The sequence below is a fragment of the Coenobita brevimanus genome, chromosome 90 (assembly GCF_032717465.1).
Source record: "Coenobita brevimanus isolate Jiangsu-jjx chromosome 90, ASM3271746v2, whole genome shotgun sequence".
Lineage (NCBI taxonomy): Eukaryota > Metazoa > Arthropoda > Malacostraca > Decapoda > Coenobitidae > Coenobita > Coenobita brevimanus.
In genome coordinates, this window is record NC_137043.1 from 26,511,010 (window position 1) to 26,536,563 (window position 25,554).

The 25,554-nt window shown below is 42.4% G+C and overlaps 1 protein-coding gene and 1 non-coding gene across 2 annotated transcripts in view; one reads left to right on the top strand and one right to left on the bottom strand.

The window, feature by feature from the left end:
* l(2)gd1 (lethal (2) giant discs 1) overlaps window positions 1–25,554 on the bottom strand; it is a 119,391-nt gene that overhangs the window by 25,329 nt on the left and 68,508 nt on the right. The window contains exons 9-10 of the mRNA XM_080281651.1: window positions 19,656–19,832; window positions 154–350 (exon numbers count right to left, since the gene is read on the bottom strand). Coding sequence (XP_080137777.1) covers window positions 154–350; window positions 19,656–19,832 — 374 coding nt within the window. The remainder of the gene's footprint in view (window positions 1–153; window positions 351–19,655; window positions 19,833–25,554) is intronic.
* Window positions 21,359–21,477, top strand: LOC145411774 (5S ribosomal RNA). The gene has a single exon (XR_013899475.1). It is a non-coding gene; the product is annotated as a 5S ribosomal RNA (ribosomal RNA).

The window sequence follows — 25,554 nt, forward strand, 5'->3', positions numbered from 1 at the left end:
TGACACACAATACTGTTATTTTTCTAATGTAGCCCTTTGTATTTTATAAGACTAATGGAGAGAGAGAGAGAGAGAGAGAGACAGACAGACAGAGAGAGAGAGAGAGAGAGAGAGAGAGAGACAGACAGACAGACAGACAGAGAAATTACTTACTGTGTTCATGTCAACTGGAAGACCATTCCTGGTTGCCTCTATGAGCTGGTCGAATCCTTTGCTCATCCTTAGGTATTCCTTGGCCTGCTCAATTTCACCCTTCTTCTTTGCTTCAAGTGCTGCCTGTTTGAACTGGGTTTGTCTCTTAGTAAGGAAGGCTAGCTGTTTCTCCACCCGGGACTGTGGTGCCTGCCTCACTATTGGGTGTGTGAGAATAAAAATTATGTCCATAAGCTTAACCCACTGCCCTTTTATTTTTGTTTACTCTTGCTACTTAACATCTCTTATGAAAGGCCTGATGTCTTATGAAAGGCCTGTTATTTAAAAGGGTTAATGAAGGATTTATCTATTTTAATCAGTTATAAAAGCTGATCCTACACTTCAATACAACTGTCTACAAAAAATAAATACCTGTAAATTAATAAATCTCATCTTTGTAGGCATTAAAACATATTTAAATAAACAAATGTCATCCTCTGAGGCATTAAAACATATTGCGAAGGGGAAGGTAAGACCTAGCTTCTGATGGTCGTATGTCAAATGCCTGTAGCTATAAAGTTTCAGCAGTCTGGATCCCGTATAATAGTGCAGTTAATAACAATAAAGTCGAGATATACATACTCTGTCTTCATCACATGGTTCAAAAATTACTGTCAATATCTGGGGGCTGTCTTCCCCTTTGCAATTTAAGTATATGGATATAAGACCTGAATTATCATTACTACACTCCAGTATTCTGTTTTTAACTGTCTATCTATAGCCAGATGCCTTAATCCAGTATGGGGTGGCCACAGACAAATCGCTTCCACGTTGCCCTGTCCCCTGCCATTTTGCTGCCCTCCCCCCAGCTCACATTCTCCTCTCTTATATACCCCTCCATTCCATTCCTCCATCTCATCCTTGGTCTCCCTCTGCCTCTTCCCCTCTCCACCTCACTCACATACACTCTCCTCATTAGTCTCTCACTCTCCATCCTCTCCACATGGCCTATTCCAATTTATATTTTTGGTTATTTTATATGGTAATAAAAGGATTTGGAAAAAGCATATGACAGGGTGGATAGACAAGGATTGTGGAAAGTGTTAAGAATATATGGAGTAGATGGGAAGTTGTTGAATGCTGTGGAGAGTATGTACGATGGTGCGAAGGCTGCAGTGCGTATGGATGGTGAACTAAGTGAATTTTTCTCTTTGAAAGTTGGGTTAAAACAGGGATGTGTCATGTCTCCATGGTTGTTCAATCTGTACATGGATGGGGTAATAAAAGAGGTACAAGGTAGGGTAGTGGATGTTGGAGTGGCCCTGGTGAGAGAGGATAGTGTTTGGAAACTCCCTGTACTGTTGTTTGCAGATGATACTGTGTTGTTGAGTGAAGACGAAGGGGAGCTGCAAGGCTTGGTGGATGAGTTTGAGAGAGTGTGTAAGAAACGGAATCTAAAGGTGAATGTAGGGAAGAGTAAAGTGATGGTCTTTGAGAGAGGTGAAGTCAGTGAATGTACAGCAAGGTTGGATGGTGAGGAATTGGAAAATGTGAGTACGTTTAAGTACTTGGGTAGTGTGATGAGTAAGGATGGAGGTTTGGAGGGTGAAGTGCTTGAAAGGGTACAGCAGGGAAGAAAGGTTGCTGGTTCTTTGAAAGCAGTGATAAGAAACAGGGAAGTCAGCATGGAAGTGAAAAAGTTACTACATGACAGTATTGTGATACCAACTCTAACGTACGGAAGTGAAGCTTGGACGTTGTTGGAAGGACACAAGTCAAGAGTGAGAGCAGTGGAAATGAGTTATTTAAGAAGAGCCTGTGGAGTCACATGGAGAGACAGGCTGACGAATGAGGATGTGAAGGAGCGTTGTGGTGTTGATGTGGATGTGATAGGAAGCGTTATGAGGAACACACTGAGGTGGTTTGGCCATGTGGAGAGGATGGAGGGTGAAAGACTGACGAAGAGAGTGTATGTGAGTGAGGTGGAGGGGGAAAGAGGGAGGGGGAGGCCGAGGATGAGATGGAGGGATGGGGTGGAAAGGTATATGAGGGAGGGGGGTGTGAGTTGGGAGCAGGGGAGTGAAATGGCGGGGGACAGGGCAACTTGGAGGCGATTTGTTTGTGGCCACCCCAAACGAGATTGAGGCGTCTGGCAATAGATAGATAGATAGAATAAAAGGAGCACTCCCCATTCGTTCGCTCAATGTAGTGCTGCTTTAGGTGTCTGCCCTTTCTTCTCTTCCTTCCTTCCTCTTCTGTCTTTCTTTCCTTCATTCATTTCTCTTCCTTCTGCCTACAAGTGACTTTACTCTCCCTCTTCCATCTTTCTTTCCATCATACTTTCCTCTTCCTTCTGCCTATGGGTGACTCTACGTTGAGAGACAAGCCAAATGGGTTCCTGTATGCCAGGAAGCCATTTACTAAGCTGGGTGGTAACCATATAGCCAAATTATGGCACCTGGTGGTTCATTGGGTAGTTGAGACGCTCCAGTTGAACTGAGCCTATGTAGGGTTTTATCCAAGGGATGGTTGGAGTTTATTGCTCATGCAATGCCACTCAGGGATGAGTGAGGCTGGTCACTCATCTTAAATGTCAGGACCAACTTGCCTAGCCCCGGGCTCCTACGCTCCTCAGGGGGTAACATAGGACTGGATGATGGATGGATGGATGAAGAAAAACAGCTACTGCAAGGTCAAAATCCCTCTTCATACTCAGTGAATGGCTTTGTAGGCACACCGTGGAAGAGGTTTTCAGTTATCCTATGATACCACCTAGGCATTTTAGTGCTAGAATGGGACACCTTCCCACAATTGCAACGATCTAACCAGGTGGCTCCACTGCCCAGCTATACTTTGTGCAGATAATGACTGCAACAGAGGTACAGTTCAGATATAATCTGCACAGAGCGTAATACTTCTCAAACACATTATGTAAATTTAGGCAAGCATCTGCCAGCATGCTTCAAATCTTCTCACCCACTCTGAGGGTGGGAAAACATAAGTTTATTATCAATTACCTGGCTTGACTGGATGTGAAAGACCTAAATGAACAGTATGTAACCTAAACAAACCTACTGAATGGATTTAAGTTGACCTAACCAGACCTGACCTGACAATAACGGGCAAGACTCCTCTGCCCAATTTTGAACATAGCTGATAAGAGCAGTAAAAATAGATAAGACACTTCAAGATATGGCTTTAATGACAACTAGACTATTTTGTTCCATCCATCCATCCATCCATTATGTAAACCCGTGTTGCTCCATGAGGACAGTAGGAGCCCGGGGCTAGGCAAGTTGGCCCTGACATTTAAGATGAGACTGACCAGCCTCACTCATCCCTGAGAGGCATTACATGAGCAACAAACCTCAATCACCCATCACCCATTGGACATGAACAGGCACAGGCTCAATCTGGTTGGAGTGCCTTAATTACTCACTAAACCACCAGGCACCATAGTTTGGTTAGATGGTTACCACCTAGTGTAGTAAATGGTTTCCTGGTATACTGGAAACCATTTGGCATGTCACTCGGTGTTGAGTCGCCTGTAGCCAGAAGGAAGAGGAAAAAATGAAGGAAAGATTGACATAAGAGCACGGAAGGAAGAGAGTCAAGGGCACAGTCCCAAGAGCAGCCCTACTTTGAGTGAGTGGATGGTGAGCACCTCCACCTACCACTCACTCTACAAAAAAGCTTTGTTTGTTCTTCGTCTATTCCCTCACTCTGACTATGCCATTCAACAGTTATGCAAACTGAGTTATGCCAACATGACACAGATACACAGTCAATACATGCTCTTGTTTGTACTCTGATCTCTCTGCAAGTGACTACCATCACCAAAATAAGGACAAGCACATTCTTCTGCCGTATATAGTAAAAAAAAAAAAAAAAAAAAAAAAATCTATGCATATGCAAATTTCCAGGTTCATATTACTACAGCAAGGGACTTAATGACCAAAAAGGATAGGCTGGCATTATATTACTGATAAGTGATCACAGAACACATAGCCGTCTGTTAATTTACAATCACTCTCAGTCTGAAAGCACATGACTCACATCACTGGCCCTTCAAAAGTCCTTACATGACTCACATGCTTCAGATGTGACTCAACAATACAGACCCACTGCTGGGTCAAGCTTCCAGAGTGCTTTGATATCATTCCTGCTCTAGACTGCTCACAAATGAAGATAAGCCTCCAACTCCTTTAGGGAGTGTGACGCATCCTCCTCCTTTCACTGGACCTTTCTCCATCTTGGATACTCTTCCACAAGATGCCTCCCAAGAGGATGGAGAGAGAGAAAAAAAACAAGTTTTTCTATCTACCTATAGCCAAAATCCAATAACCTGTAAGGGGTAGCAGTTTGTCTTTGAGTTAGTTGTTTTACGGGGAGGAGCACTAACCCTCCAATAACCCATTTGTTGACACAATGGGAACATGTATCGGTTGGTTATATGGCTACTACCCAGCACTAAATGGTTTCCTAGCTAACAAGAATCCATTAGGCTTGTCACTTAATGTAAAGCTGCCTGAAAAGGAAAAAAGAGTAATAAAAAGTAACAGGAATGCTGAGAGAAATAGAAAAAGAGGAGGGCAGACAAAAAAAGAATGATAAAGGTGAAAGAAGAAGTGAACAGCACTAGATCAAATGAGTGGATGATGGTTGCCACCATCTACCACCCATTCAAAGCAAGTGTTCTGTGATTAATTACCCTTGCTTCCCATTCAGGATGTGCTGGGAACCCCACTCTTATATTGTAAATTAGTCACTACCATTTGTGTGTGTATATTTACCTAATTGTGATATACAGGAAATGAGCTAAGCTCGTGTGGTCCCGTCTCTGTTTCTCAGTAAGTCAAATTTAGCTTTAAACTCGTTTAAGATTTTTGACTGGACGATCTCTTTGTCCAGGCTATTCCACAGGTCTATACATCTATAAGGAAAACTATATTTCTTGATATCTTTCAAGCAGCTTGGCTTCTTCAGTTTCATTCCATGTCCTCTTGTTACTCTCTTATCCCATACAAACAGATCTTCTTTGTCAAGTTTATCTACTCCCATCATGGTCCTGAGCACGGCAATCATGTCTCCTTTCTTTCTCCTTTCCTCTAAGGAAGGAAAATCCAGCTTTTCCAGCCTCTCTCTGTACGAAAAGATCTGCCAGACTGGGGACCATTTTGGTTGCTGTTCTTTGTATTCTCTCAATCTTGTTTATATCTTTCTTTTTGTGTGGGGCCCACACTACTGCTGCATATTCTAACCTAGGGTGGATCATGGCCACTATCAATTTTTTCATCATCTCATCCATATAATGAAAAGCTACTCTTATGTTAGTCAGGAGTTTATATGTCTCTCTAACTGTCTTGTTAATATGTTCTTCAGGTGATAAACTATCCTGGACCAGCACTCCCAAATCTTTCTCTTCTCTCACTTTTGTGAATGGTTCATTACCCATCAAATAATTCAGTGATGGTTTCTTGGTACTTTTACTCAATTCCAATATTTTACATTTCTTTGTGTTCAATTTCATTTCCCACATCCGACTCCAATCGTGTATCCTATCCAGATCCTCCAGCAGTATTTTACAATCCTCCTCAACCTCTACCTTCCTCAAGATCTTTGCATCACCAGCAAACAGACTAGCATAACTGTTCATTCCGTCTACCATATCATTTATGTAAATCAGGAACATTACTGGAGCCAACAACGAGCCCTGTGGGACTCCACTTCTTACTTCCCTCCATCCAGACATCTTATCCTTTATTACTGTCCTCATTTGTCTGTCTCTCAAAAAGTCTCTCATCCATTCCAGGAGGTTCCCCTTCAGTCCTCCTATATGCTCTAGTTTCCACATTAGTCTCTTATGTGGTACCTTGTCGAAGGCCTTCTCCAAATCTAAATACACACAATCCACCCAACCATCTCTCTCCTGTAGCTCGTCAATTGCTCTTGAGTAAAAACTCAACAAGTTGGAAACACATGACCTTCCACTTCTGAATCCAAACTGACTATCAGCCAGAATATTCATCTCTTCCAGATATTTTATCCATCTATCTTTCAGAATTCTCTCAATTCTCTCGCACAGTTTTGCAACCATGCTGGCTAGGGACACTGGTCTATAATTCAGGGGTTCTTCCCTATTTCCTCCCTTATAAATTGGTACCACATTTGCCCTCTTCCATTCTTGAGGCACTTTCCCCTCTTCCAGAGAACACACAATTAAACTGCGAATCTTATCTGCCAGTTGTTCTCTGCATTTCTTCAGTATCCAATTAGAGATTCCATCTGGTCCTGGGGCTTTCCTTACATCTTGAGTTTCCAGTAATTTATACACTTCCTGTACTTCCACTTTTATATCTTTTATCACTCTCATCTTAAATGCCGGGACCAAATGCTTAGCCCAGGGCTCCTACGCTCCTCATGGGGCAATGTAGGATTGGATGATGGATGGATAGATGGATCACTACATTTCTAGTCACTCCCTCCCCTTCCACAAACTCCTTTTCATTAGCCCCTAAACCGCAGGCTTGTTTTGCTTTGATTTGCGTGTCCCGTGGGCATATTCACGCTCCGACAGACTCTCTAAAAATATTTGCCAAAAATCAGTTATTAGTCCTAGAATATTAAAATTACATATGCATATGGCACATACCTTCAGCTTTCTTCTGGGATGTTTGTTGAGCCTTCATTGAGTACCGCAGGACTTGTGGAGACCTTTGAAGTTAGGTAACGAAGTCTCCACTTTACACTTCCCGACAACCCGTAATATGATTACCACAGCCTGATATTATCACTACAAACACTATTCTATGATTCTCAAATAGTTTGGAATCCATACTCAAAAAAAAAAACACTGTGAAAGCAATGAAAATTACGAGCGCGTATGACCTTCCCACTTCCAATCGTTCGCCGCTGGTGAGCTGTCATTTATTATTCATAAAAACACTCACAGTTTATATTTCTATTACTATATAACACTTATATATATCTACAGTCTTTATCCATAAGTTTCCTTCAGTAATAGTAGTTTATTGTCACAGTAGGCATTCAATTTCTCTTTCAGTAAAACACGAAGTATTCACTTTCTCGTCCTGTATACTAACGTTGAGAGTGAATCTGTCACTTTCACCTTCACTTTCATAACTCATAGTATTCATACATGCTAGAGTGAAACTTTCACTTTCATTACTCCTAGTATATATACTCGTATTCTAATAATAATACTCATTTACATTTCTATTTACATTCTCTATTTTATTTACATTTCTGTTTTATTTGCACAGTATTAGGCACTGTCACTTGCAGTAACTTATAAAACTATTTTCCACTGTTCACTTATATTTACATTCATTGCTTTCACTTGCTGTTTACACATTATTTACACATTATTTCCATTTCCATTTGCACTGTTTTACTTACCAGAAAGATCGTAGTCACTCTCTATCATTTTCACTGACAAATTAGCCAGCAGTCACTTATCCCTTTACACACGAGGTTTAGTAGGGGGTAGAAGTCACAGGGCCCTTTGCATGGGGCTAAAAAGGGGTGGAATTTGACAGGCGCGAATCCAACGAGCTTTCACCTTGAAAGACGACAGTAAACTGAATACAGTGTGTGGTGGCCTGCCTAAGGGACGTGCAGTGCTGCCAATCTCAGCCTGGTGACAGCTGCTAATATATATGCTATGATATGATTGGCAGGAAATCTAGACAATACATAATAAATTAGGTAGTTCCAGGTGAATGTAAATATCACTTTGGCTTCTCCCTTCCCTCCTTTTACATATTTTTATTATGAAAATAGATTATACGGCATATTTCAAGGGGAAATAAACAGCAAAAATTAGCGAACGAGTCCATGTGAGGTGTTGTCAGGTGATAATTAGCCAATTCCAGGTGTATGGCACTATCACTTACCTTATTTCTTTTTTGTATATATTATTTGGTATAAGAATAGGGCATAGGGCTTATTTTAATGGATGAAATCAGTGGAAAATTCTTGGGAAGATTTACTTAGCGTACCACGGCTGGGCAGGCGAGAGGAGAGGGTAATGGAGGGGGGGTAAGGAGGGGAGTCAAGAACAGGGAGAAATGGCTAAATTGTCAACAATGGATGGGAGTAAAGATGAGATTAGGAGTGCTGACTAGTGTTGGACATTGGAAGTACTGATAGATGATACAAGCCACCACTTGAAAGCCCGGGCGAATTCAAAATAACACAGAATCACAAAAGTGACACCCCGTGGTATGATCCCTTGCTCCCAAGCATCACAAAAGTGACGCCCCATGGTTAAGGGGTTAGTGAAAACTGATTGGAAACATTTGTTCATTATATATGCTTGCACTGCCGCATCTTTATAGACCTCTCCTTCTACCTTGAGTTTGGTGATTCCTTCCTTTTGTTTCAGTTTACCGCTGACAAATCTATAAAACAGTTTGGGTTCATCCTTACATTTGTCTATTATACCTTTTTCAAAATTCCTTTCTTCTTCTCTACGTATTCTTGTGTATTCATTTCTAGTTTTTTTATATTCTTCCTTCATTCTGTTGTTACCTCTCTTTCTCCAACTGTTCCATGCCGTGTCTCTCTCTTTTTTTGCTATCATACACTTTTTATTAAACCACTCCGTTTTCCTGTTTTCTTTCCCCCTTACCCTAGGCATAAATTTTTCCACTCCCAAATAATAGAGGTCTAGAAAGATATCCCATTTCCTCTGTATCTCTCTTGTTTCTCTGAATTTTCTCCAATCTACATTTTCGAAAAATTTTCTGAATCCTGTAAAGTTTGCATTCCCAAAGTTGTATCTTCCCTGCCTATAAGGCTTGTCTCTTGGCTCCACGTTCCCTGTTATCATCTGGAACTCAATGACCGCATGATCACTTTTTCCAATAGGACACAGATATTCCAAAGATTCTATTGCATCGGGTTTTTTGGTAAACAGTAAATCCAGTCTTGCTGGTGTGTCCTCACCTCGGAACCGCGTCTCTTCTTTGACCCAATGTGTCATCACATTGTTCATTGTTATATTTAATAACATAGTGCCCCACGAATCATCGTAGCCTCCTGAGTCCCATTCCTCTCAGTTCACCTCTTTACAATTGAAGTCACCCATTAAAATTATATTGTTGCTTTTCTCAATCATTTCCCGTGAATAACTAGCCATGTCTGACAACATTTCCTGGTATTCATCATGACTCCATGCTCCTGTCTTAGAGGGAACATACACTACTGCCATATCTCTCTTGCCATTCTCTCCAGTTTCCAATTTCATATTTATCACTTCAGCCCTGACTTCTCCCATTTCCACAGTATCTACATTTATGTTGTTGTTCACTGCTATCATCACTCCTCCTCCCGTTTCTTTTCTGTCTCTTCTCCACAGTTTGTATTTACCATCTCCCATATGAACATCAATATCTTCTCTTAACTTGGTCTCTACAAAGCACATAATATCAGGTTCATGTACCCACAAAAACTCGTTGATTTCTAGCCTTCCCGATATTAAACCATCAACATTAGTATGTGCCACCTTCAAGTTATTTTTAACATTTTTTATACCCTCTTTTCTACTCTCCGTCGGTACTACTTCCTTAATTTCTGATCCATGGCTCTCTAATAAAACACTGTCTTCTCTTCTTCCCTTCTCTGTTTGTTTTTTACCTTTGCTTCCTTTACTAAATCCTTTATTTTAGCCCTTTCTTCCTCATTTGCATCTCTTCTTATCCAAACGTTTTTGAACCCTTCCTTGTCTGATAATTTCCATGTTCTATTGATAACTTCATTTACTGTGCCCTGGGACTTAAGCTTTACCTTCAATGGCCTTGCCCCTCCTTCCTTGTACTTTCCTAACCTAAACACCTCTTCAATCTCATCTTGAGCTTCGTTGTTTTCCTCCATGACGACTGATATTATTTCTTTAACTTTACTCAGTTCTTCTCTTTCTCTTTCTGATCTTACTGTCATAAGTTTTTCTTTAACTCCTGAAATTATTAAACATTTTTTTTTATCTGCAATGTCCCTAACTAAAGATTCTCTACTTCTCAGTACCCTACCCACTTCCCTCTCCATCTTTTCCTTGCTTTGCTGTTCTTTAACCCCTTAACCGCGGGGCGTCACTTTCGTGACGCTCGGCTACAATGGATCATACCGCGGGGCGTCACTTTTGTGATTCTGTGTTATTTTGAATTATCCCGGGCTCTCAAGTGGTGGCTTGTATCATATATCAGTACTGCCAATGTCCAACACTAGTCAGCACTCCAAATCTCATCTGTACTCCCATCCATTGTTGACATTTTAGCTATTTTAACCCCTTCCTGACTCCCCTCCCTACCTGCCCTCCATTACCCTCTCCTCTCACCTCCCACGCCGCGCTGCGCTACGGAAATTTCCCCCTTCTCTTTCCACAGATTTCATCCATTGAAATAAGGCCTATGCCCTATATTTTTACCCAATAATATATACCAAAAAAAAACAGGTAAGTGATAGTGTTATACTCCAGAAATTGCCTAATTATCACCTGACAACACCTCACGTGCATTCATTCGCTACATTACCACGGTAATTTCCCCTTTGATTTATGCCTTGTAATCGATGTCTGTAATAAAAATATATATCAGAAAGGAAGGGAGAATCCTAATTGACATTTACAGTCACCTGGAAACTACCTATTTCTATATTTATTGCCGAGATTTTCTACCTATAAAAAATTAGCATGTAAGTTAGAAGCAGTAAGACAAAAGAGTCATTGTCAACACTACCCTTCTAAGATAATTTACCCCTTCTTGACTCCCTCCCTACTTGCCCTCCATTACCCTCTCCTCTCACCTCTCACGCCGCGCTGCGCTACAGAAATTTCCTCTTCTTTTCCACAGATTTAATTAATTTAAATAAGCCCTATGCCCAATATTTTTACCCAATAATTTATAAAAAAAAAAAACAGTTAAGTGATAGTGTTATACTCCTGAAATTGCCCAATTATCACCTGACAAAACCTCACGTGCATTCATTCGCTACAGTACCACGGTAATTTCCCTTTGATTTATGCCTTGTAATCGATGTCTGTAATAAAAATATATATCAGAAAGGAAGGGAGAATCCTAATTGACATTTACATTCACCTGGAAGTACCTATTTCTTTATTTATTGCCGAGATTTTCTACCTATAAAAAATTAGCCTGTAAGTTAGCAGCAGTCAGCCTAAAGTGTCATTGTCAACCCTTCCCTTCTCAGATAAGCCGCGGCATTTAGTTCCTTGTCCTCCACTGCAGAGACAACATGTCGCACTCGCGCCCCGCCATTCCTGCCGCTTCTGCGCCCATTGCAAAGGGCCCCGTGACCTCTACCCCCCAAGAAAAGTGTTGAGGCAAGCAGGAAAGGCCTCAGTGACTCTGCAGTGGCACGAGAACTTGCTGAATTGTCGATGATAATAATGGACAGCGATTTTGACGATTCCGGTGAATCGTGTGATGAGCCGGGTGAACTTATCGCGCCAGAAACAGCGACAACAAGTGCTCCTACCAGTGAATCTGTGTGTAGCTCCAAGGAAAGGAGCCTTTAGTGCAGGAAGGAAAAGAATTTGGGAAGGGAGTGAAAAGGCGGCGTGTTAGCCCCAGAACAATGCCCCCACGTGACCCAGCCCGCCATGAGTCACGAGATCATTCACCTCCCCGTTCCCCAAGCCCCGCTTTACTCATCTCGTCATCATCGTCGGCTGAGTTATCTCCGGAGTCTTCGTCGTCGGAGTCACCACCAGCATCAACAGTGAAGGCCGGCCGTAGAGGTAGAGGTAGATCTAAGAGAGTGAGAAGTAGTGTAGCTAGTAGGGTAAGGGCTGCTAGTGCTGTACGGCAACCTAGGGTCAGTGCGAGTGACCTTGACCGTGATAAGCCTCCCTCTCAGCCAACCTCCACCACCACCACCACCACCATCCCTCCACCGCCACGCCAGGAATCCTGGACGCCTTCGCGTGGACGGAAGGGTCAGATTTTGTCCCCGAAAACCTGGTTTTTCGATGAGAGCTCGTCAGGAGTTCAGCCTGCCTTCACTATGGACGAAAATGCTGAGTGTGTCGACTACCTTTTGGCCTTCCTAGATGACGAAGTCATGCAGCACATATGTGATGAGACTAACAGGTTCGAATCACAACGTGCTGCTAGTGGTACAGGTGCAGCCAAGATGCAACAGTGGACCATGCTGGGAGTGCAGGAGCTGTATGTGTTCTTTGCCCTCATGCTTCTTATGCCACACTCCAAGAAGCATGAGTTGGAAGAATACTGGTCCATGGACCCCTTACTACCCTCACCGACCTTCAACAAGTACATGGCCAGAGATCGCTTCCGGAACATCATGGGAAACCTGCACTTTGCCGATAATGATGTACCTTCCCAAACCGACCCACTCTGGAAGATCCGGGAGATTCTGAACAGAATGAAGGATAAGTTCATGTCATTCTTCCACCCATTTCAGAAGGTTGTCATTGATGAGTCCTTGGTTCTGTTCAGAGGACGTCTTCAATTTGTCCAGTACATTCCAAGCAAACGCCATCGCTTTGGAATTAAGTTCTTTGTACTGTGCGACTGTAAGACGGGGTACATCCTTGACTTCGTCATATATTCAGCCAGCACTGTCGATCTCGATAAAACACACCCCCTTGGCTTCTCAGGCTGTGTAGTGAAAGTGCTCCTAGAAAAGTATTTTGGTGGGAATCATGTGCTGTATACAGACAACTACTATACAGCACCGAAACTTGCCAAATACCTTTCTGAGCACGGCATTGGCTCCTGCGGCACTGTCAAAAGTAATCGTGCCAACTTCCCCAAATTCCCAGAGGCAGGAAACTCGCAGCGAGGAGACGTGCACCTACGCAAGTCTGAGAAGATGCTGGCAATACGGTGGCATGACAAGAGAGTCGTGCACATGCTCACCACCGTACATAAGGGGGAGATGAGAGACAGTGGGAAGGTCGACCGTAGGGACAGGCGAACCTGTGATGAAACCTGATGCTGTGTTGGACTATAATATAAACATGCGGCTGGTGGACAAGTCCGACATGATGATTGGTGAGATCGACTGCCTCAGGAAGAATACTAGGTGGTACAGGAAAGTTTTTCTGCATCTCATAGATATGACGATGCTGAACGCCTTCATCCTGTACAAGATGAAGGTAAAGCCACCCAAGTCCTTCTCCTGAGGTTGTTCGCCAGGACTTGTGTCCAGCAGCTGCTGGAAAATATGGTAAGGTGCAAGCAGCAACTCCAAGGCGCCATCCAGTTACACTTCCCGACCGACTTGAGCAGAGGCGTATATGGAGCGGCACAGACTTGAGCTAATGCCTGCCACAGGGAAAGGAAGGCTGCGATTCGCAGGTGTCAGGTATGTGCGCATACCACACGCCGCACACCTGAGCATAAACGCACCTCTTGGCAGTGCGCTGAATGCCAGGTTCCCTCTGTGTAACCTGCTTCTTCGATTATCACAGCCAGAAGCAGTTCTAACAGTGCAAGTGTGGAAGCAGAATTATTTGGAAATAATGTGTAAATAATGTGTAAATAATGTGTAAATAGCAGGTGAAAGCAATGGATGTTCAGTTCATATGATTGAACAGTGTACTATAGTTTCATCTTACTGAAAGTGACAGTGAATAACATATTGTAAGTAAAATAGAAGGGTAAATATTGAAAATAGAATAGAAAATGTAAATAGTAATGTAAGTAATTAGTAATATAAGAATATGAGTACAAATAAGTTATGTTATAACAGTGAGAGTGAATCCGTGGCTCTCTACGTATTTTACTGACTGAAAAATAGAATGACTTCAGTGACAATAAAATAATACGACTGAATGAAACTTATGGAGAAAGACTCCAGATATATATAAGTGTGATATAGTAATAGAAATATAAAGTGTGAGGGGTTTTATGAATAATAAATGACAGAGTGCCTAGAGCGAACTAGTGCAAGTGCGGCGATCAGACGCGCTCGTAATTTCCATTGCTTTCACACTGTTTTTTTTTTTAGTATGGATCCCAAACTACTTGAAAATGGTAGAATAGTGTTTATAGTGTTTGTATCTGGCTGTGGTAATCATATAACGGGTTGTCGGGAAGTGTAAAGTGGAGACTTAGTTACCCTACTTCAGAGGTCTCCACAAGTCCTACGGAAACTGACGAAGGCTCAACAATCATTCCAGGAGAAAGCTGAAGGTATGTGCTATAAGAATATATAATTTTATTATTCTAGGACTAATAACTGATTTTTAGAAAAATATTTTTTGAGAGTCTCTCGGAGCCCAAATAACCCCGCGGGACACGCAAGTAATTGGTAAACAAGCCCGCGGTGTAGGGGTTAATCTCTTTCAAATTTACATTTTCTTCTTCCTGAATTTTCTTCCACCCCTTATGTTGCTCCTTGACTACTTTAATGTGCTCGTCTTGCATTCTTGATTTGGATTCACACTCATCTAGTTTGTTTTTCATCCTATCCCTTTCTTCTTCCAACCTCTTATTCTCCCTCGTTGTTTTATTTCATTAGAGGCAGATTCATTGCTCACCTTTAATTCTGTAACTTCTCTTCTTGTTCGTCACTGCGTGTACAAACTTTTTCCAGTTTATTAAGTAGATTTTTTATCTCGTTTTCATGCTCTATGGTCAGTTCCTTTAACTCTCTAATTACTGTGTGCGTGTGTGTGTGTGTGTGTGTGTGTGTGTGTGTGTGTGTGTGTGTGTGTGTGTGTGTGTGTGTGTGTGTGTGTGTGTACTTACCTAATTGTATCTTTACAGGAATGAGTCAAGCTCGTACTGTCCCATGTCTTAAACCATATTTATCGTACATATCCTTAAATTTGTGAAATGTTTTGGCACACACTATTTCATTAGGTAGTGCACTCCATTGATCAACTGCTCTATTTGGGAAACTAAATTTCCTCACGTCTTTATCACCTCTCTTTTTATGCAATTTTTTGCAGTGTCCTCTTGCTGATGCTTCCCCATACGTTAAGTAATCATTTATGTCTATTTTCTCCTTTCCTGATATGCATTTATATAGCATTATCATGTCACCTCTTTTCCTTCTCTCCTGTAGTCTTGGTAGATTCAGTTTATTTAGTCTTTCTTCATAGCTTAGATCCCTTAAGCTTGGTACCCATCTTGTAGCGGCCCTTTGAACTTTTCAATCTTGTCTATGTGTTTTATGAGATGAGGACTCCAGACTGCTGATGCATACTCCAGGGTTGGTCTGATGAATGATGTTATTATCTTTCTTAACATGTCTTCATTTATGTATGTAAACGCTATTCTCATATTGGCAAGCTGTGTATACATGTTCCGTACCTTCTCACTGATGTGGTCAGCCGAAGATAGTCTGTTATTGACAATCACACCTAGGTCCTTCTCTCTTTCTCATGTGTGCAGGGTTTTATTTCCTAACATATAATCCCAATCAGGTCTTTTTCCACTTTCACCAAACTTGATTACATGACACTTGTCCACATTGAATTCCATTTGCCATGTATTATTCCATTCATGAAGTTTATTTAGTTCTTCTTGTAGCTCTTTATAAGAGTCTGTGTTAGTAATTCTCCTTTGTATTTTTGCATCATCTGCAAACATATTTAGATAGGTTTCATTTCCAGTGTTACTGTCTATATCATTTATATATACTAAAAACATGATTGGTGCCAGCACTGAGCCCTGTGGTACTCCACTAGTCACTTCTTTCCATGATGAGTAATTTCCCCTTAGTACTGTTCTCATTTTCCTTTTCCTGAGAAAATCTTGCATCCAACAATACAGTTTGCCTCGAATTCCTCCTTGATGGTATAGTTTCCATAAGAGTCTTTGGTGTGGTACTGTGTCAAATGCTTTCTTGAAATCTAAATAGATACTGTCCACCCATCCTTCTCTTTCCTGTAATGTGTCTGTTACTCTGTCATAGTAGCTCAGCAGATTAGTAACACATGATTTTCCTTTTCTGAAACCAAACTGTCTTTCTGTTATCATATTGTGTTCTTCTAGATGATTTACCCAGGCTTTTCTTATAAGCTTTTGTAATAACTTACTTACAACACTGGTTAGTGATACTGGTCGGTAGTTAAGTGGATTTTGTCTATTTCCTTTCTTGAATAAGGGAACAATGTTTGCTTTCATTCAGATATCAGGTAGTTTACCTTGACTCAAGGATTTCTTGAAAATTAAAAATAATGGTTTACTTAACTCCTTTGCACATTCACATAGCACCCAACATGAAATTTCATCAGGACCATTTGCTTTTCCTTTGTCTAATTTATTTAGCTCCTCCTGTATATCTTTTTCTGATGTTTGTATATCTGGTAGTATGTGTGGGCATGCATGTTCCAAATAATCCCTCTCAAAAAATTTTTCCTCTGTAAAAACTGATTGGAAATTCTTGTTTAGTGCTTCACAAATACCCTTCTCTTGTGTATAGGTGATTCCATCGTCCGTAATGGACTGTATTTTATCTTTTACTTTGGTTTTGCTTCTGATGTAGCTGTAAAATAGCTTTGGTTGATCACTACTTTTATTTATGATATCCTCCTCAAACTGTTTTTGGGCTTCCTTCCTTATTCATGTATAATCGTGTCTTGCCTGTTTGTAATTATTATATGTCCTTTCACTATTGTGTCTTCTGTATCTATTCCACAACAAATCTCTTTTTTCTTTTGATTTTTTAAATTCTGTATCGAACCATTTCTTTATTTTCTTTTCTGCTTCTTTGTGCTGTGGGATGTACTTCTGGACTCCTATTTCATAAAGTTCACAGAATTTTTCATATATAGCATTTAAATCTTGTCCTCTAAGCTCCTTTTCCCAAGCTATTTCTAAGAAGTATTTCTTTAGGTCATGATACTTTCGCTTTTTATAGTTTAGACTCTTTTTGTAACTTTCATTGCTGAAATCTATGTCATATGCAATCCTGAAGTTGCAATTTAGTACTGCATGGTCACTTTTGCCGAATGGAGGGTGATATATTAAATTGTCAATATCGTTTTCTTGCCTAGTAAATATGAGATCTAGCATTGACGGTACATCGAGTCCTCTTTTTCTAGAGCTTTCCCTTACATGTTGCGTTAGGAAAAACTCTTGCACAAGATCCAGGAGCTTTTGGTCCCAACAGCTTTCTTGGCTTATTATGTCTGGAGTATTCCAATATATGTGTGTATTAAGATCTCCAGTTAGTATAATTCTTTTTGATTTTTGATTTCTCTTCCATGTGTGTGTGTATGTGTGTGTGTGTGTGTGTGTGTGTGTGTGTGTGATTGCGTGCGTGCTTGTGTGTGTGTGTGTGTGTGTGTGTGTGTGTGTGTGTGTGTGTGTGTGTGTGTGTGTGTGTGTGTGTATTTACCTATTTGTAGTATACAGGAATTGAGCAATGCTCATGCTGTCCCTGTCTCCATATCCACATTTATCAAGTCTTCCTTTACATACATGAATGTTTTTCTCCTGCGCAACCTTTTCACCTAAGTCGTTCCAAATACTTATGTATTTACCTAATATACCTAATTGTGATATACACGAAATGTGCTATGCTCGTGGGTTTCCGTCGCTGTTCCTCAGTAAGTCAAATTTTGCTTTAAACTCGTTTAAGTTTTTAGGCTGGACGATCTCTTTGTCCATGCTATTCCATAAGACTATACTTCTGTAAGGAAAGCTATATTTCTTGATATCCTTCAAGCAGCTTGACTTTTTCAATTTCATTCCGTGTCCTCTTGTTGCTCTCTTATCCCATAAAAACAGATCTTCTTTGTCAATTTTATCTACTCCCACCATGGTCCTGAACACTGCAATCATGTCTCCACTCTTTCTCCTTTCCTCTAAGGAAGGCAAATCCAGTTATTCCAGCCTCTCTTTGTATGACAAGTCTGCCAGACTGGGGACCATCTTGGTTGCTGTTCTTTGTATTCTCTCAATCTTGTTTATATCTTTCTTTTTGTGTGGGGACCACACTACCTCTGCATATTCTAACCTGGGGCAGATCATGGCCACTATCAATTTTTTTATCATCTCCTCATCCATATAATGAAATGCTACTCTTATGTTAGTCAAGAGTTTATAACTCTCCAACTATCTTGTTAATGTGCTTTTCTGGTGACAAACCATCTTGGACCAGCACTCCCAAATCTTTCTCTTCTCTCATTTTTGTGATTAATTCATTACCCAACAAACAATTCAGTGAAGGCCTCCTGGTACTTTTACCCATTTACAATATTTTACATTTCTTTACATTAAATTTCATTTCCCACGTCCGGCTCCAATCATGTATCCTATCCAGATCCTCCTGCAGCATTTTACAATCCTCCTCAACCTCTACCTTCCTCAAGATCTTTACATCATCAGCAAACAGACTTGCATAACTGTTCACTCCATCTACCATATCATTTACGTAAATCAGGAACATTACTGGTGTGTGTGTGTGTGTGTGTGTGTGTGTGTGTGTGTGTGTGTGTGTGTGTGTGTGTGTGTGTGTGTGTGTGTGTGTGTGTGTGTGTGTGTGTGTGTGTGTGTGTGTGTGTGTGTGTGTGTGTGTGTGTGTGTGTGTGTGTGTGTGTGTGTGTGTGTGTGTGTGTCCACATGCATGTCTTCTCTCATCATGACTCAAGAAGGGAGAGGTAGCAAAACTAAATAAAGCTGGACCTAGTGCATCAGATACCTCCAGTTGATTAGGTGCAAGTGAAATTAAGTTTCTGTCCTTGCAAAAACTTATCATCATAACATGTTGGTTTTGTTACCTCTTCCTTCTCAAGTCACAATGAGATATGACATGCATGTGGACACACGCACACATGTGCATACAAACACACACACACACACACACACATACACACACACACAAATGGTAGTGACTAATTTACCATATAAGAGTGGGGTTCCCAGCACATCCTGAATGGGAAGGAAGGGTAGCTCATCACAAAACATTCACTTTGAATGTGTGGATAAGACATCAACTCTGAGAAAAGGTCATAATGCATTGTGGGGGACTGTATGACAAACCAAATGCAATGCATCCTATCCTCAGTCTTTAAGTCCGAGATAATTCCTCCCATCACATCTGAAACATGGGAGCTGTGTCATTAACAGGGATGGAAGTTTCTTCCGTATGGTGCCTCCAGGTTCATTTATTGCATGTGAAAACTGGATTAGTTCTTATTTTGCTACAACCTATTATTTCCTAATTTCATAACAGGCAGAGAGTTGCAAAACAAGGTTCTTTGATCTCTTTTGAAATGTAAACCAATCCAAAGGAAATCTAAGTGTTATTTTCATAAGGTAATACAACCTATGAGAGCATCTGCACCACAGGTGACAGGTGGTGTCATTTCATATCCCCAAGCCAATACATGGTGGGTGGATTTTATGGTAACCTGCTTCTCTCCTTTTTTGCCACTTTCTCATGTGCCCAGGCAGCATGTGAACAGTATTATTTTTCTGCTAAAATCATGGATATAAACATCTAAAATAATAACACACGAAAATGGTTAATATTCTCTACCAGTCTGATAAATCACTAACCATTTGTCGGTGGGGCTGGAGCAGGTTTGCGAGGTGCTACAGGTGGTGGTGGTGGTGCTCCCTGCTTCGGCTGAGCAGGACCAGGTGGGGCATTGGGTCCTCCTCCCTGCCCACCAACACTGGCACCAGCAGGTTTGGCAGCTGGCTCGCTCCCACCCACAGGTATAGGAGCATACCCTTGGAGTGACATTGGGAAGGAAAAGAGTTAAAGTTAAAAAAGAAGGAAAGAACTCTCATTACACTGACCATACCTGAAAGAAAATAAGTGGATAGAGCGATGCAACATTATTATAAACTGCATAAGGAACACCCAGCCACAACCTGCAAATTGTCACACACACCAGACTATTTTTATTAATTTTTGCCATAACTCTGAGGTTAAGTGGTACCGTGCATTTTGGCACAAAAATGATCGCTCTCATTTACCTAAAATTTGAGGTACAGTTGTTGTTATTTTTGTTGTTGCTGTTGTTGTTGTCACTCTTGTTGATCAACCCCAACCTGTCTGGCCAGGCAGACCCATCAACCACAGGCATGCAACCACCTTTGCAGGACCACTCCATGCAGTGAACCTATGTTCCCTGGTAGTTGACAGCACCTTGCCCCAGCAAGGCATGGGGAAGAGTGTGGAGGGTTGGTTTCTGGGTAGGTACAACATTTGCATCTCCACCCAGCTAACAGAGGCACCATAGGAAGCTCCACTTAACCCTATAATCTGGTAACATGGTTACCATCCATTGTTGTAAATTGTTTCCTGGGCTAAAGGAAACCATTAAACTTTTCTTTCATTCATTCATTCATCATCTACAGTAATTCAGTGTTGCCCTGTGAGATGCATAGAAGCCCTGGACTAAGTAAGTTGGTCCTGACATTTAAGATGAGAGTGACCAGCCTCACTCATCTCTGCATGGCATTACATGAGCAATAAACCTCAACCATCCCTTAGATTTAAACCACTCAGGGATGAGTGAGGCTGGTCACTCTCATCTTAAATGTCAGGACCAACATGCCTAGCCCCAGGCTCCTACGCTCCTCATGGGGCAATGTAGGATTGGATGATGAACAGACGGATATACACTCGGACCTTCAATTATGCGCAAATATGGTTGACAATGTGCACCGTATTTTTGAAAATGCGCATAATTCAAATAATATAAACAATGCCATAAATAGAATATGGTCGACATCCTCCTCAGTCAGCACATTTTCGCCGCATTTTACTCATCTCTTCATACCCATCCATCGGCACTCCTTCCTTCTCCTTTTTGTTGATGTAATGAGCTAGGTAGTGTTCCATATGCAAAAGCACTGCAATGGTGAAATGACTCGAGTTGCTAAAGTATGTGAGGCAGTTGCAGAAACTGAGGAAAAGGGAATGGGTACTCCGTGGTGGCTTGTTTACAAATGACCACGAGGTGCCAAGGAAGACGATGCTGTTAGCCGTTTCGGTTCGCAAAAACACACGAGTGTGACGGGCACTCAACTCTGCTAGCCATTTTGCCTCACAAAAGCTGCTTACATGTGAGCCACTTTTGGTCTAGCGTCCCGCTTTTTTTTAAGTCTGTCCCGCTTTTTTAATTGTGACTAAAATGCCACGCTTTTTGTGCATATTATCTTAAACTTCCCGCTTTTAGAAAATTACTGTTACATTAGTTATAACATGACCTTCTTTTATGAAATTATGTTTAATTAGGAAAATTATGGATAACGGCCATACCACATTGAGTACACCGCTTCCCGTCCGATCAGCGAAGTTAAGCAACGTTGGGTCTAGTTAGTACTTGGATGGGTGACCGCCTGGGAACACCAGATGCTGTTGGCATCCCTACGTGTCAAGTGGGGTTGGTGGAGGATTAGTGCCCCTCCCTGTAAAACAATTAACTCTAAGCCCTTGGCCACCCCGTGTGGGATACATGGCGTCTGGCAATGAATGAATGAATAATCCAAACAAAATGAAATACCGAACTGTCTAATCACCTAATGCATTCCATCCGCCTCGTAAAGTAGTACAGAATGTAGTTGAAATGACTCGGTCTTCCCAGACATGCCCGCACAATTTAAAAATATGCGCACAATATGAATACAGTAATCCCCGTACTATCCGGATGCCCACTTTCCAGACATTATTGTCCCAGGATCCAATATTCCCAAAATGGTCCAAAAACTGCAAAAAATTAGGGAAAAAAATTCGACTTTTTCCTGCCCGTAATTTGAACTTGGCACGCGCGGTGCGGGACAGCTTTGTTTTGGTGCATCATTCCTCCGACATCCAGTAGAGCGCCCCTGCATCCTCCCCACTTACCGCCCGTCTCTTGTCGTGAGTGCACGCTCGTCGTCATGGATGCCCACGTGCTCGCTTTTGTGGTGGTGCCTTACCTGCTGCAGGCTCTCCTGCTCTTGTGCCTCTTCTTTGTGTGTGTGATGATGGCCCCGCCGCCTGAGAAGAGGAAGAGAATGGTTTTGACTCTGGAGAAGAAGAGGGAGATATTGGAGAAAGTGGATGCGGGATGGTCTTCGTCACCATCCTTCATGAGTTCAACCTGGCCCGATCTACTTTGTTTGATATTAAGAGATCCCGAGACAAACTCATGCAGTACACGGCTAACTTCTCGTCGAAAAGCAAATGCAACGTGGAGAGGAAGATGATGTTTACTCCCAAGTATGCTGAAGTCGACCACTCCACGTTGATTTGGTATCGACAGCAACGTGCTGCTGGTGTGATGGTGCGTGGCACGGAGCTGAAGGCTGTTGCTGAGAAGTTCGCAAGGCTTCACGACGCCCTAGACTTCAAGGCATCCGAGGATTGGCTCTTCGTGTTCAAGTTATGACATGGCCTCATCAACCGTGAGTCTCATGGTGAAGCTTTGGACGCTAACGAGGATGGAGTAGAGGAGTTTCGGCACAAGGTGAAGGGCTTGATTGACAGGGAGGGCCTCACTCTCGGTCAAGTCTACAACGCTGATGAAACTGGTTTATTCTATCGCTCTTTGCCTACGAACACTCTAGCCGAGGAGACGGAGAAGCGTGTACCTGGCCGCAAGCTCTCCAATCAAAGGATATCTGCTTTGTGTTGTGCTAATGCTAACGACATGCACCGGCTTAAGCCTGTTATTGTTGGCCATGCAAAGCAGCCTCGGTGTCTTTGTGGGGTGATGGATGTCCTTCCTGTCGTTTGGCACCTTTCTTTGAAGGCATGGTTCACAGGCCACATCTTCAAAGACTGGTTCCACCACCATTTCATCAAGGAGGTCGTACATTACCAAAAGAAGAAGAAACGGAATCCCACACGACCAGGTAAAGGCCCTCCTTCTCCTCAACAATGCACCTGCCCACCCGTGCGACAAGGACTTGGTGGCTGAGAATGGCCACATTAGGTGCATGTTTCTGCCACCTAATACTACTGCTCTCATCCAACCAATGGACCAAGGAGTGATCGTGGCAACGAAGCGGCTACACCACTGGATGTTCCTGGACGAGGTGATGGTTGTTCTCGAGGACGAGGACGAGCGCAGGGAGGGATGGGACACGCAAGGCCAGCGGACTTTGGAAAACCTTCGCCGCTACAACATCAAGTCTGCCATTTACAACTGGGCCAGTGCATGGAAGGAAGTCCCTGTAAAGACTCTAGAAAATGGTTGGTCTTGTCTACTTCTTGGAACGGATGTGGAGCACGATTTCCTAGGTTTCGACGTGGATGACTTCCATGCACGTCTACATGCGCATGGGGACGATGTTGATGTGGATGAAGTACGTGAGTGGTTGGATGACGACGAGGGCGATCCTGGGTATCAGACCCAGTCTGATATCGAGATCGCATCTTCAGTTGCAGGCGTCAGTACCCAGCCTGAAGATTCCGACCGACGATGACGGCGACGATGATGCGGACTCCTCTCAGCATGACACTACGCCAGTCATCCCCAAGCTGAGTGCACTCCAGGAACACCTAGAGTTCGTTCTGGACTACCTGGAACACCCAGACTGCGACAGGGAGATGGGGCCCTTGGGACTTGTGGAGGAAGTGCATGCTTTCAGGCAGCGCATCATTAATCATCAGAATCGTTGTTCCTTGCGTCAATCAACGATTGAGAGCTTTTTCAGGCCCGTGACCCCCGCTGTGCCCAGCCCTGGCTCCACTCCGTTGCCTCCCTAAGACAGGGCCTCATGCTCCGAGCCACAGCCAAGCACATCAGCCACGGTGGAGTCATCACTCGACGTGAGTTTGCACCTATCTTCAGAGTCGTCTGCAGTGGGCATGCCATCACCACGACCCAGCGACGCACCCCTAGGTCACCTGCATGTGCTACTCTCAGACTCTGACAGTGATTAGATGCCAAGAACTTCTCCACTAGACCACACGGGTATTTACAGTGTTGTGCAGTGAAAAAAACAGTGCATAGTGTTAAGGAATTTGAGTTCTGAGTGAAAAGACAAAGATTTAATGGACTGTAAATGTAACATAAATTAACAAGTGTGTGTTTTGTTTAGAAAATGGTTTCAAGAGTGGAAAGACTTAAAGTGCAGAGTGCAACACTTATTTCATTATGGTACAATGAAGCCCAGGTAAGACAAGAGTGCGCAGTGTTAAGAGAATGGAATTCTGAGTGCAAATGACTAAGTTCTGTGCAAGACTTCATGAACAGTGTACTGCAAGTGCTGCAGGAAATCCTTCTTACTGTCAGAGTCTGAGAGGAGGCGGTTATTCATCGAGATGGCCAGGGACTTGCTGTAAGTACCCAGAATGTTTCATATTGTACTGTACTGTATTTTCCATACTGTACTTACCTCTAACACCTCATTTCACTCTTTTATGTTCCTGATTGGTGTGAATAGGGTATTAGGTGCTATGCATGTGCAGTAGGGAAGTATTTCTCTGAGTTAGGGTCCTTAAGTACCAGTCCAGGAGCCAGGGACTTGTTGTAAGTACCCAGAATGTTTAATATTGTATAAACTCACCTCTAAAACCTAATTTTATGGTTCTTTTGCATTTATTTCAGTCTTTTATGTCCCTTATTGGTGTGAATTGGGTCTTAAATAGGTGCTATGCACGTCCAGAGGGAGTTGTATAGGTGTTTTTCTGAGTTAGGGTCCATAAGTACAAGTCCAGGAGGCTGGTGCCCACTATCCGGACATGCCTTTGGCTCTATTACGTCGGATAGTGGAGGGATTACTGTATCTCTCTCTCTCTCTCTCTATACACATTCCATCCTATTCAGTCTTTCTTTACTTCATTCTCTCCTCGTCCCTATGCCTATGGGTGTCTTTACATTCCCTCTTTTGTCTTTCTTTCCTTCATTCTTTCCTGTTCCTCCTGCCTGTGAGTGACTCTACACTGGGTGACAAGCCGAATGGTTTCCTGTACACCAGGAAACCATTTCCTACACTGGGTGGTAACCATATAACCAAATTATGGCGCCTGGTGGTTTAGTGGGTAAATGCGGAGCTCCAATCGGATTGAGCCGGTGAAGGTTTATATCCAAGGGATGGTTGGAGTTATTGCTCACATAATGCCACTCAAGGATGAGTGAGGCTGGTCACTCTCATCTTAAATGTCGGGACCAATTTGCCTAGCCCCGAGCTCCTACGCTCCTCATGGGGCAATGTGGGATTGGACAATGGATGGATGGATAGATGGATATATATATATATATATACATACCGTATATCATCCATCCATCCATCCATCATCCAATCCTACGTTGTCCCATGAGAAGCGTAAAAGCTCAGGGCTAGGCAAGTTGGTCCTGGCATTTAAGATGAGAGTGACCAGCCAATATACATCATACATACATACATCATCTAATCCTATGATGCCCCATGAGGGGCATAGGAGCCCGGGGCTAGAGAAGTCAGACTTGACATTTAAGAAGAGAGTGACAAGCCTCACACATCCTGGCGTAGC